The sequence below is a fragment of the Crinia signifera genome, chromosome 3, assembly GCF_055691185.1.
Source record: "Crinia signifera chromosome 3, ASM5569118v1, whole genome shotgun sequence".
Lineage (NCBI taxonomy): Eukaryota > Metazoa > Chordata > Amphibia > Anura > Myobatrachidae > Crinia > Crinia signifera.
The window spans coordinates 131,072,042-131,085,285 of NC_139219.1; the positions used below are offsets into that span (position 1 = coordinate 131,072,042).

At 44.6% G+C, this 13,244-nt stretch overlaps 2 protein-coding genes across 3 annotated transcripts in view; one reads left to right on the forward strand and one right to left on the reverse strand.

Moving 5' to 3' along the window:
* Window positions 1–7,676, reverse strand: part of GINM1 (glycosylated integral membrane protein 1) — a 55,852-nt gene extending 48,176 nt beyond the window's left edge. Inside the window, exon 1 of one of the 2 annotated variants that reach the window (XM_083176518.1) lies at window positions 7,465–7,676. In XM_083176518.1, the coding sequence (XP_083032644.1) occupies window positions 7,465–7,587 (123 nt within the window). In that variant the 5' untranslated portion in view covers window positions 7,588–7,676. The remainder of the gene's footprint in view (window positions 1–7,464) is intronic. The other variant, XM_083176517.1, reaches the window with a different exon arrangement.
* PPIL4 (peptidylprolyl isomerase like 4) overlaps window positions 7,646–13,244 on the forward strand; it is a 54,551-nt gene continuing 48,952 nt past the window's right edge. Inside the window, exon 1 of the mRNA XM_083176516.1 lies at window positions 7,646–8,070. Coding sequence (XP_083032642.1) covers window positions 8,001–8,070 — 70 coding nt within the window. The 5' untranslated portion in view covers window positions 7,646–8,000. The remainder of the gene's footprint in view (window positions 8,071–13,244) is intronic.

The following is a 13,244-nucleotide window of genomic DNA, read 5'->3' on the forward strand; positions in this document are numbered from 1 at the left end:
CTGCTACGCCAAAGTCGAAACGAAGGTTCATACAACCAGGGGGAAATTCTGGGTTACTAAACAAAGGTGTAAGCAGGGATGGGGAGGGTGAGATAAGAGATAGTGGGCGAATGCGTTTCCAACAAGCAAACATAGGGTCAGTAAGTCGGTGTGAGCTGTGAAAAGATTTATTGCGCCATGGGAGATCCGAGTGAGAAAACGGGATGGAATTTAATTCTATATCCACCCACTGTTTTCTGTGTAATGTGTTGCACCATTCCATTATCCTAGTCAAAAGGATTGCATTGTAGTATGTAAAAAAGTGAGGGAGTTGGAGTCCACCCGCATGTTTCCTTTTAAACTGAATCTCATTCTTAAACCTGGGCCTGCGTCCTGCCCAAATACAGTCTCGAATTTTATGTTGAAGAGCCAAAAAACAGGATCGGGGGACGCTAATTGGTAGGGTTAGAAGTATATAAAGTATTCTGGGTAGTATGTTCATTTTAACCACTCCGATGCGTCCAAGCCACGAAATCCTCTGACCCCCAGGAAATAAAAGGAAAGATCTAGTTGTAGTTTTGAAAGTAAGGGAGGAAAATTGCTAGTGTATATTTGAGAAATATTTCTTGTTAAGTTTACTCCAAGATATTTAAGGTGGGTAGGATGCCATGAAAAGGGGGAAGATGATTTTAAGATTTGCATACTAACTTTATAACCTAAAAGGTTAGGGATAGATATTAAAGGATTTGAAACCACTGCAAGGAGGTCATCGTCGAATAGTGCTAATTTGTATTCATTACTTCCAACCAGCAATCCCCTTATATTACTACTCCTCAGTAGAGAAGGGCAAATCAAGGGCCTCAATATGTTCCGATGAAAGTTTTGGAAAATCAACCTCTCCAAGATAATCCTTTATAGCGGACAATTTAGAAGGATCAGGTAAGTCTCCCTGTGTTTTATTTAAGTTATATAGTTGGGAATAGAATAAGTGAAAAGCAGAGGCATTTTCTGCAGTGGAAATGCACGTGTGCCCTTCCTGGGATTTGATGTTAGAGATAAATGTTGTAGCACGCTGAGCTCTCAATGCCCTGGCTAGTAGCTTACCCGGCTTATTTCCCCAGAGAAAAAAATCGACTACGGCATTTGCGGGCCTCCATTTTCAGTTTCTCGGACATGGAGGACTTTAATTCCTTACGAGCCTCCAAGAGTTCCTGAAGGATGGAAGGGGAAAGAGAGGATTTATGAATAAGTTATAAGAAGTGTATTTTCTGAATTAAAGCCTCTCTGCGTGGTTTATTTAAACGTGCAGCCATTTGAATAAGTTTCCCCCTAATCACACATTTGTGTGTTACATAGTTACATAGTAGGTGAGGCTGAATAATGACTTGCGTCCATCTCGTTCAACCTATGTTTATAGTAGCTAATCCCTTGTTGTATAGTATGTTCTGATATTTATAGTATGTTCTGATATTTATGTATATGTGTGCCTCCAGTATCATTGCTTTCGGAGTCTCAGCATTATCATTCAACAGCAAATATTCAGTTAAGGCCTCTCTAATTTGTTGTTGACATAGAGGGTCGTAAAAGTGAGACATTCAATCTCCATGAGTACTTTTTGGAGTGTGTCGAGGTTAAGTGAGATAGGTGCGTAATCTGTTCAGGAAATTTGTCCAATATCAGATTTGGAGACGGAGTGCAGAAACCTATGTGAAATATAAATATAATCTATTCTTGAATATACTTTGTGTGGGTGAGAGAAAAAAGTGTAGTCTTTAGTAGAGGGGTGTTGAATATGACAGGGGTCAATAAGTTGGTACTCATGTAGAATTTTCCAAACCTTACGGTGTAGTTTATCCTGCCGAGGTCTGTGGGAGGGGAAGAATCTAGTCTAGGGTCAATTGTCCAATTGAAATGCCCCCACATATCACTGTACCCACCAAATAAGGTTGAGCTAAGTTCGGTACTTTATTGATAAAGGCTGGTTGGTGTATGTTTTGGGCGTAAATATTTAGTAGGGAGAAGTCACAGTTAGATATCTTACAATTTATCAATAAGGCTCTCCATGGGACTAGTGGGCGAAAAACAGCATCTGAGATAGCCAAGTGGCGTGAATCCAGAATCGCCACTCCTAATGTTTGATCTCCCTGTCCAATATGGCCGCCGCGTCTGCAGAGAAAAAGGCCCTTGCAGTGAAGACGGTCCAACAGAGGTCCACAGCTGCACAGGAGCAAGGATCAGGATGGCACCGACTTCCGGCTTGCGCCCCCAAGACCGAGCTTCCGCCGCGATCAAGCGCCCCTTGGCCACGGGGTCCCCTCCAGGAACATCGCCGCGGGCGGCACTGAAAATTCAGGTCCCGGCTTCACAGCAGTGTGCAGGCCGCAACCCGCAGGAACTCCCGGAGAGTCGCCCCCGGCTCCGCAGGTCTGCTCCACCGGCTGCCGGAGATGTGGTCAGGCGGCAGAGGATGTCTGAGGTGAGCTAGGGGGACCACAGGCGCATAGAAATAGCTTTAGGGATGAGGAGCTTCGGTCTCCTGCGTCTACCCAGCTTGGCATCCAGGCCACGCCCCCTCCATTTGGGTAGTTTATTTTGTCATTATGAATTAACAGTTGTTTACCAACCACTATGAGTGAAAGAAAAGTTTGTGAGTTATCATTCATATTCTATGACAAATGACCACAACTTTTGTGTTCTCTTGGTTGGGCCTTGCTGGAGACGCGGGCGACCCAAAAACAGAATGGGGCCCCAAGAGGGTGGGAGAGATCTCAGGTGGAGGGCATGGCCTAACACCACAACCCTACATTTTGCCTTTTTTTTTGCTACCCTCCCTGCACTGATATTCTGTGATCACCAGATGCTCTGCAGTGCAGCAGTGATCACGGCTCCCCCATCCTGCCCCCCCCGCACCTCTGCAGGACACTGACACCTGTAGGAATGACAGCGGAACAGTGTCAATTTAGTGGGGCTGTCATGCTGTAATCAGGAACAGTTGTATGGACAAAAATACCTCTCGTAAACTTCAGGCATCAATCAGTGTTTATAGCAACAGACCAATTATAGTCACAGTGCTTTATAAAAACAAAAAGACCAGATAGTCAAATTTATATATTGCCAGTTACAGAGACAAAGCATTTCTCAACCTACAGTATCCTAGAAAGTTTGTAGAAAGTATAAATCTGCTCATTCAGTAGTATAAAGCTGTGACTGGATATGCCTAATGGATATTAAGTAGTTATCAATTTAGGTAGAGTGGTGAATAGACTTTACCTTTATCAAATACCAGTGACTTTTTAATCTTATCCCTGATCAAAATTATATTCCATTAGCTGTGATAATTGTTTATTGGTTAACCCAAATGTCTTTTCTCCACCTCCACCTGAGCAGGTGAAAAGTTGGAAAAAATCTCTATTTTGAGGTCAAATTGTCAGGATTTGGTTTAGAACCCATAAAACAATCAAATTAGGCCCTTAGAAGTTTTTATTTTTAATTGGCCAATAATAACATTGAAATTTTTGGGTCAAAACATGCAACATGATGGAAATTGGGGTACAAGGTATGGGACAGATATATTGGGGTGCTTTATGAGTGCAACAATTGTTTTTAGACTAGCAAGTTTGAGTTATTTTGCTTCAAGTTTTTTTTTTAAAGTGACTTGAAATATATATTTATATCCATTTTATGCATCATGATGAGCATTTAGGGCCTCATTTTGGTTTACTCTTGGAGGCAAATTTATTCTCAAATGGACAAAACCATGTACACTGCAGGGGGAAGATGTAACAAGTGCAGAGGGAATTAAGATTAGGGTGATTAATTTTCGGTACTTGTGTATTATCACGGCGCCTCTGATATTTAGTCGCACGATTTTGTATTGCATCGCATGCCATACACCCGATGCACTGCGATGCGATGTAAGCCCCCTATACGATGTTAAATTGTATAAGCACCCTAATGCAGGGCTGGGCAACATCGGCCCTCCAGATGTTGATGAACTACACATACCAGCATGCCTTGCATTAGTCTCAGCATGGCCAAATAGCAAAACTAATGCAAAGCATCCTGGGATGTGTAGTTCATTAACATCTGGAGGGACGGTGTTGCCCAGCCCTGCCCTAATGGGTGCTTTTAAGCACCCTAATGGGTGGTTACAATGTTAAATGCACCCCCACACCACCCCCCAGTATGAACGTGAACCCGAAGCGTGGCGAGCGCCCTCCGACCTTTTCATACCCCCAGTATCCACGTCGGCGTGGAGTTGATTTTATATAGTGTGGCGAGCGCAGCGAGCCACCGAGCCCGAAGCGTGGCTATATACAATGCCATACAATTTTAACATTGTATGACATTGGGGAACATCGCATACCTTATGGTCTTCGATGCGATGGGCGCCGTTATAATACACAAGTACCTAATTTTCTTTCTGTGCAGGGAAAATACTGACTGCTTTATTTTTACACTGCAATATAGATCTCACTTTGAAGAAAAACCCCGCCCAAATCTAATTCTCTCTGAACCAGTTACATCTGCCCCACCGGCAGTGCACATGGTTTTGTCCATTTGAGAAGGAATTTGCCTGAGAGTGAACCAGAATAAGGCCCTTAGTTTGCGGAAAAAAACTTGTTCTCTATCATCTTTACATCTTTTATTTAAAATGTATTTAGCAGACATTTTTACTATTTAAATACCCAGAAGGTTTATTATGACCACTAACAGACTTCTATACTGCTTTCCTATATTATTTTCACGTTTTGGGGGGTACAGGCAGATTTCCCCATTTCTACCTACACTGTTCTTAAATTTGGTTTAATCACTTGAATCCTACTTGAATATTTGTAATGCAATAGGGTGAATCACAGAAGCACCCATACCCACAAAAAGCTGCTTCATTTCTGTAGATGAACAGTTTTTTTTGCAGCAAATTAAACCCCCATGTAGGTAAAATCTGTTTGCTGAGAAAAAGGTACGGTGGTTTCCAAAAAGGTCACTATCTCTTATATAATAGCCCAGATCTGTCACTGTGAGTATAACGCTGGGCGGAGTTAGAGTGAAACTCTGCCCAGCGTTATACACACATATCTGGGCTAATATATAGGAAAGCTATAGGGGGGCAGTGGGCATTGCAGTGGGGCACAACAGTATGTACAGACAGTACTGCTGTGTGCCCTTCCGGGGGCCCGGGATTAACATGCTACCGCTAACAGGGGGCAGATTCCCCTCCCTTTCATTTGGCAGCCGAGGCAGGGAAAGGGCGGGTCTCTCTTGGGAGTGTGAGGAGAGACCCCAAGGCTCCGTCTATAGAGACTCACCTCACTGTACCGCACGTCCTCGGCCACCCGTTACACCCTGCAATGCTCACTGGCGGCATCGTAACCGTGGTGCTGACACCAGGAGCCGGACACAGCCGCCCACCGCCTCCCTACACCCTGCCCCCAAACTGGCTGCTGCTGTGTGTAACATGCCCGCCGTTCAGCAGCAGCAAGCGGCCACAACTAAGGACAGCTGAACACACAGACAGAGCAGGTCACACAGGACACAACCGCATCCCCCGCTGCCCGCTTCCCCACCAAGTCACTGCCGCTAAACTCACACTGCCCACCGCTGCCCCCCCAAGTCATAGCCACAGGTCCCTAGCTGCCCCCCTCACAAAACAGAGCTGCGGTCGGCTCGCCTACTGCCTGCTGATTTTCCCCCAAGTCACAGCTGCTAACCCCACACTGCTAATTGCCTTTCGACAACTCACCCACCCACCTGTCCTACCCCTAACTGTCAATTTCCAAAGTGCTGGGGTGCACTGCTCTCCCAGGTAATAAAATAGGTTACACTGCACCCGCCAAGGCATTCCCCTAGAAACTAATATGTATTCCCCTCTGGAAACAACCATTAAAACCCCTCCAACAAGCATGTCACTCCTAGCAACAAGCATGTAGGTAAGCGGCAGTTATGTCGCATGATATCAAATATTATGGTGTGCGAAGTAATATATAATGGACATTATATTGTGACCTAATATGTAATAACCATTATGGTGTGTTTTATCTCCTATACCACCCCCAAGCACCCACGCCACAAAAGCCTTTACAGGTTAAGGGGGCGTAGCACCTTACGACGGTGTAAAGTGCCCCTATGAATCACCTAGTTATTTAGTATTGTAGTGCTAGGGCACAGTAAAATAACCACATATTTAGCAATACATATCCAAGTTAATATAAGAAAGATTAACCTAACCTCCAATATGTTATACTCCCTACAATACCACCTAATCCTTGGGTTCTGCTACACTGCTGCTTCTGTTGCCCACTGAGTTTATATACTTTGAGAGGTGCTGCAGACCTCTTATGGCACCATATTAAAGATAATAAAATAGTAATTAAGGTTATATTTGAATGCAGCAGCGGAGCGCTAGCTCTTCTCAAATTTATCTGAAAACTTGTAATAGCTCTAAAACAGCACTGTTCGTTGGTTTTCATAGACTGGAACATTACTTTTAAATCTTTTTAGAAGTTGGTAGTAACATCAGTCCTAATATGCAAACTGGTGTACTGCAAGCTGAATGTCGACTAGACGATACGCAGGATAATTTTGTGAATGACGTTACCGCCTGCCCCATTTCGTTGATCAATGGCGGAAATAAAAAGTCAGTTTATCTCCGGAGGGGACCAGAGACCATCGAATAATTTCTCTCTCCTTCAGCTGCATGCAAGGGGATGTGTTCTCGTACACATCCTCTCGCATGCTAATGTGCAATGGTAGGTCATGCCCCCTCCGTCACCTTCCTGATGTTATCTCATTAGCTCACCACAGGTACTATTCTCCCTTTATTGGCGTCCTTGACCCCCACCAGGAATAATAAACCCTGTCAGTCAGAATTCTGACTGTCGGGCATTTAACCCAGAATTCCAAACTCGGTATAGTGACTGTCGAAATCCCGATTGTCGGGTAGTCAATCGGCACCTGATGCCGGGTGTGGTATGCCAGGACAACAGTCAATATACCGACATAGGAATCCTTAAAGTCTATTAAATGCCCGACAGTCAAGATCCCCACTAACAGGGCTATTCTCCCATGTTGGGGTCCACAACTCCCATAGAGGGGGAATAGAATCTGTGGCTAATGCGGCGAGCCTGCAAGGGGCTTTATTTCACTCAACCCCCTCTGATATCGGTATTTTCACCGTCAGAATCATGACTGTCAGGATGATATACCACACCCTCTGCCAGCACATTGTAGTATGTGATCAAGTCCTAATTAAAGCCACAGGCACAAGACGAAGCTGCCAACATTTGCAGCCCATTACTATGGCCTTTATTACATTGTGGGCATGGGATGCTGTGTGGCGCTATCCTAGCCATGTGTTTGCCCCTTACATAAGCCCGGAATAAACTTGTGCAGGGCATCATGCCACCAGTGACAGGTCAGTGCCAAGGGCTGGGTCTGCAATGACAGGTGCCCGCTGCAGGCAGGTCCGCGGCTGCATCTCGTTACCTGGACGGGCGCACTGTCCTCGCTGCCATGGCTGCAGGAGAGGAGGGAGAGCAGAAGCAGGGAGGCCGCGGGCAGCCGATGGCCCCAGCCAGGCCCTGTACACGGCGGCGCACACCACACCATCTTCTCTCAGCAGCAAGTACATTCACAACAACACACACACACACACACACACACACACACACACATAGCCGCTGTGAGGGGCGGAGGCGAGGTGACGCCGGGCACAGCAGTGCCTCCTACTCCCTCCTCCCGTGCCCCACTCCTCTGCACGCATACCGTGCGGCGTAAACAGTCTGCGCCGAGCAAAATAAAACTAGTGATGTAGTGGCATGTCTATTAAGCGTCCATTTTGTTGGAGACAGCCACTATTAACAGTAGGGTTGCGCCTAAATGGCGGAGTGCCGGCGTGCGAAACAGGAAAGGCTACGTGCCTGTTGGCTCTCTAGTGACTGCTCAGTGACAACGGTGCGAGCCCGGGACTTACAGTTGCAGTAAGGGGCAACTTCTGTGTGAGTGCCGGCGGGAGTGTGGCCATGGCTGTGCTCCTGGAGACCACGTTGGGAGACATTGTCATAGATCTGTATACAGAGGAGCGACCCCGAGGTAATGTCTGACTCCCTGCAAATTGCGTGCTCCGAGTCCTTACCCGGACTGTCTCACCAGGGGCTGTAATGTGCTATATTCTGAGCTGCTTCCAGGGCTAGGCATACGCCAGGGAACATCTACAGCAGGCCTGTCCAAACTTTGGCCCTCCAGCTATTGTGAAACTACATGTCCCTTCATGCCTTGACACAGTTTTGCTATTAGGGAATGCTAAAACTATGACAAGGCATTCTGGGATGTGTAGTTTCACAACAGATGGAGGGCCACAGTTTGGACATGCCTGATCTACAGCAAAGTCACTATCAGTAGCTGTCAGTCTTCCCTAACTTTAAAGCTTTGTCAATTGTTTTTTTTTCATTCCATTTCGGCTATCTGCTGCTAATTGGGATAGGAAAATGCTATACTGATGTATCCTCAGGCTCTTTTCCCCCGTAGCTAGCAATTTTCACAAATTTTGCATGTTGACTTGTTAGTAGTGCACTAAGGGGTTGATGTATCAGTCAGGAGACGTTCCCTATAGCAACCAGTAAATTTGATAAAATTAAAGGTAGATACTTAGTGCAGCTATGGATAACTTCACTGCTTGATACATTTATTTATTAAGTTTCTTATATAGCGCACACATATTCCGCAGCGCTTTACAGAGAATATTTGAACATTCACTACCCCAGTGGAGCATACAATCTATGTTTCCTACCACATGTACATGCACGCACATTCATACTAGGGTTAATTTTTAGGAGCCAAATAACCTACCAGTATATTTTTGGAATGTGGGAGGAAACTGGAGTACCCAGATGAAACCCACGCAAGCACAGGGAGAATATACAAATTCTGCACAGTCAGGGCCATGGTGGGAATCAAACCCATGACCACAGTGCTGTGAGGCAGTAATGCTAACCATTACACCATCCATACTGCCCCTCCATACATCAACGTCTAAAGCTGGGTGCATGCCTGTCTGACAGCCTGCTGACCTATCTCCTGATTAGTAAGTGCATAGGCATCACAACTGGGTGGACACTTAAATGTGCTCACCTAGGTGAGATATCAGTCATTAGCGGACCTTGCAGCAAGATGCGTCAGTATTTCTACATTTTGGCAATAGGCTGTATTGCAACTGATGTGATAAGTCCTTAGAACTATATTGTGTTCAACCTTATCAGTGGGCATACCCACAGAAGGGCATACAATATATTGTTTGGCCAGTGTGTACCCAGCTTTAGTCACTAATACTATGCTAAAGCTGGCACACTATGTAATGGTGCAAGATGCTGTAACAGTATGTAATACACGGCTGCCCATCGCATGGGATGCCAGCAGTTGCAATACCAACATCACAATTTAACAGCTTAACTTTAACCCCCCCCCTTCTAAGTACCCAACCTTACCACCCCTTCTCCCTATCCCTACCAGCTGGTGCCTAAACCTAATAAAAATGCTGGTGTGCCCTGGCTTTCTGGCATATACTCTAACTGCAGTCAGCTGGGTGCCCATATTTGTAAATACATGGAGCCTACGTTGCTACTGTCGTGTTCAGTCTGCGTAGCCATCTGACTACTGTTTACCTTAATGTTCCTAATTTTTGCATATAGGCTGCGACTGTGTATGCATTCACAAATTAATTTACAATAACTCCAGTGGCTGTCTTCTCATTTATGGTCAGCAGCTTAATTTGCCAACATTAGCCGTTTCATAGCCTAGACAATTAAAATTGCATTTGCATGTAATCGATCGAACATGTTTGAAAATCAAAACCATTAACCAAAATAGTTTTTTGCAACTTATTTTACATGTACAAATGCTAAACATGCATATATTGAATGGTAATCACTTTACAGCTTTAACAATGAGCATGAGGGTTGTGATGCAGAGTTGAACATAAGCCTTTTCGCGAATAATATTTTGTGTGGCTTTACACCTTGCTTGCTTAGAAGACAAGCACGTGCAAACCCAGGAATGCAGTCATCAAATTCTGATTGGCCGTAGAACGTAGGGATGGACATCGGAAACCCACCATCAAATGATGGCTGGGATTCTGCCATTGAATTTTTCGATGCAATGGTAACTGAACATTGCATCAAAAGAATTAGATAGAAGAAAATTCATATGATTTGTGCATGCGCAAATATCTTCAGCACGGCCACGCATGCGCAGAAGCACTGCAGCATGGCTGGCCGGGGGTGCGGGACCACCGAATTGCCAACAAATGTTTACCATTCGATGGCAATAAACATTGGAATTAACTCAAATAGTAAAAGTACTACCATCGAAAGAAAATCAAGATGTGACATCAAGATGCTACATTTTGACTGTCTGTAAATACCCTGTTTTGTTGTATCACTGTCCCCTTTGTAAAGCGCAACGGAATATGCTGCGCTATATAAGAAACTGTTAATAAATAATAAATAAATAATGCGATATCCATACCTATGTAAAAGCAGAATGGGGGTGTGATTGGAAGTTTTCATATAGGCCAAGTGCAGGGTTAGGGTGCCAATGAGCCCCATGCGGACCATGACTTAAGTATGTAATATCTATATTCTGGAAAGTGCAATGATAGGGTTACGTGCTCTGCAAACAAAAACTCTAGTAGATAACACCTTACTATTCATTCTTGTGCTACTTCAGAACACACTCAGAAATACAATATAGGGACATGTACTGCATTAGAGATACATTACCGTTTTTTAGTTACAAGAAATACATATATGAAAGTACTACTCTACCATTAATCACAATGTATGTCACAATTACACTTTTAATCTTTTAATACCCCTCACATACTGCACAAATAACCCAGGTCCGACCCGGCTATCGCAAATGTGGGGTCGCACCCGGGATATGGATACGGGTCTGTCCCAGGAGTGACACGGCATTTGCAACATAGACCCAGCAATAAGCCAGGTCTCTGATGTCCTCAGGATGGGGGAGGGGGGGGGGGCAGAGTGGGGGCAGCACGAGGCAGCAGACGAGGAGGCATCACTTGGAGCTGCCGCTGCCTCCTCCCTATAGCGACCCAGGTTGTCTGTTCACACTGCCCAGATGGACAGTTGCTGTCTTAAAAAGAAATATGTACATTTTGAGGTGTACACTAATCACACATGATCACTATAGAATATATTCTCAAGGTTTAATAATTTAAAAGGAGAAATTCCAGTCTTTCAATTGTACCACCATGGCTTTCTGTGTAATGCTGGCCTTTTCTAGACCAACTTTTATCCAACTAGTTGGCTGGACTAAAATCTGGTACTGTATGGTAGCAATTGGATCATAAACCCAGTTAAACGGACAAAAACATTCAGTCAGTTTTTTTTAAATTAAACAGATTCAACTACAGCACCTTGTCTGAATGAGTTTTTGTCAGTTTCCAGATTTTTGAGCAAATTACAAATTAAATTTGCTCCTATCCAGTGCCAGATTTTTATTCAATCCAATAATCTAGCTGGATGGTTGGAGGAAGGTTCGTGACCGGGAGAAAGAAGAGGGGCGGGGAGTAGGTTGGGAGAGGCAGCAGGTCTCATTCTCACCAGCATAGGCAGCTCTCCGCCGCTGCTTGCCTCCTGAGTGGGCCGTCTGACCATTCCACAAGACTGATTTCAGCAGACCTTATCCCTAGGCAGTGGCAAACGCAGGATTTTCAGAAGGGGGTTTCCAGAGGGGCGGAGCAAAGCACAGAGATGGACACTTAGGTGACCCAGTGTATATATGTATGTATGTGTATGTATGTATATATATATATATATATATATATATATATATATATATATATATATATATATATATATATATATATATATATATATATATATATATATATATATATATATATATATATAGGCGTCAACAGCAGTGTAGACCCCTGGGCATAGCAATGTATTGGGGCCACTACTGATCCTCCAGCGGTAGGGGTGGGGGAAGCTTTGATGTCCCCCGGGTGGTAGGGGGTATTATATCAACTGCTCAGCATGTAGCGCCTGGATCAGTAATTTCCATTAATTACCCCTTTACTGTACAGATGGTGGGAGATGGGGTGGGAGAAGAGGGCATTGGGCTGAATGAAGGGGCCCTGACACATAACTTCCAGGGTGGTAGAGGATGTTTAATATGCAGAGGAGGGGTGTATAGTGGAGTGGGCATATTATCCATAATTTTCTGGTGGGAGACAGCTTGCTTGACTGCAGATATCTCCAGTTCCCAGAAATACATTTATTAGATTTTAATGGATTTTAAAACTAGAGAATCCCACCTACCAAATGGTATTGGGGACTTGGGGTTCAGAGTTCAGGGGGCAGAGCAATCTGCCAACGAGAATATAAAACTACATACCAGGTGTGTGGAGCTGGAGCAGTAAACAGCTGCTGGAAGGCTGATATCTCTGGTTCTGGGCACAGTAGAGACAAGCTACTAGTGTCTTCCAATGGGGGAGAGTCCCAGCTTTTGGAATATACCCTCAGAGAAACTCTGAGTCAGACAAAACCTGAAATATCTGACTTGGAAGAGCAATTAACAGGCTTGGATGGGGACCACTGCTTTTGAAGTCAGATATCTCCGGTTCCTAAGGGCCGATTTTTAAAATTCTTGTACCCATGGAAAGAGGGGACCCTCAGCTTTCAGCCTAGAGCCCTTAGACTCCAGGGGGGGTTTCTGGGTACCCATAAACCCCCCCTGCATGCGCTACTGCTAGGGACGCCCACTCTCACCCCATCTGTAAAACGGAGTTAACCGGTCTGAAATGTGGGGTAAACCACGCACTATAGCACAAATTTGTGATCCCTGTCTATAGTGTAGTGCCTGAGGCTTAACCTTATAATACTACTACCTGCGCTATGATAACATATGAACTACAGTGCTAAGTTTCTTTAATCCTTAGCAGTGAAGGGGTTAACATTAATTTGATTAGGTCCCTAACCCCTTATTGAAATCAACCCAGAATTCCTCCTCACCCAGGATAGCCTCAGTTTTGAAGTGGTTGGTGTAAGAACAGCCTTTAACAAATAATATATATAATTGGAATAGACCACTGCAGGTGTCTTAACCCTGGGCTACAGGATGCGCTACAAATGACAGGCACAATATTATGATAGAATGTGTTAGACAGTGAGAGTAAGTAATGGAAGGAGTGGGATCCTCAGTACACATTAGTTGTATGAGGTTCCTATCAAATTGGTACC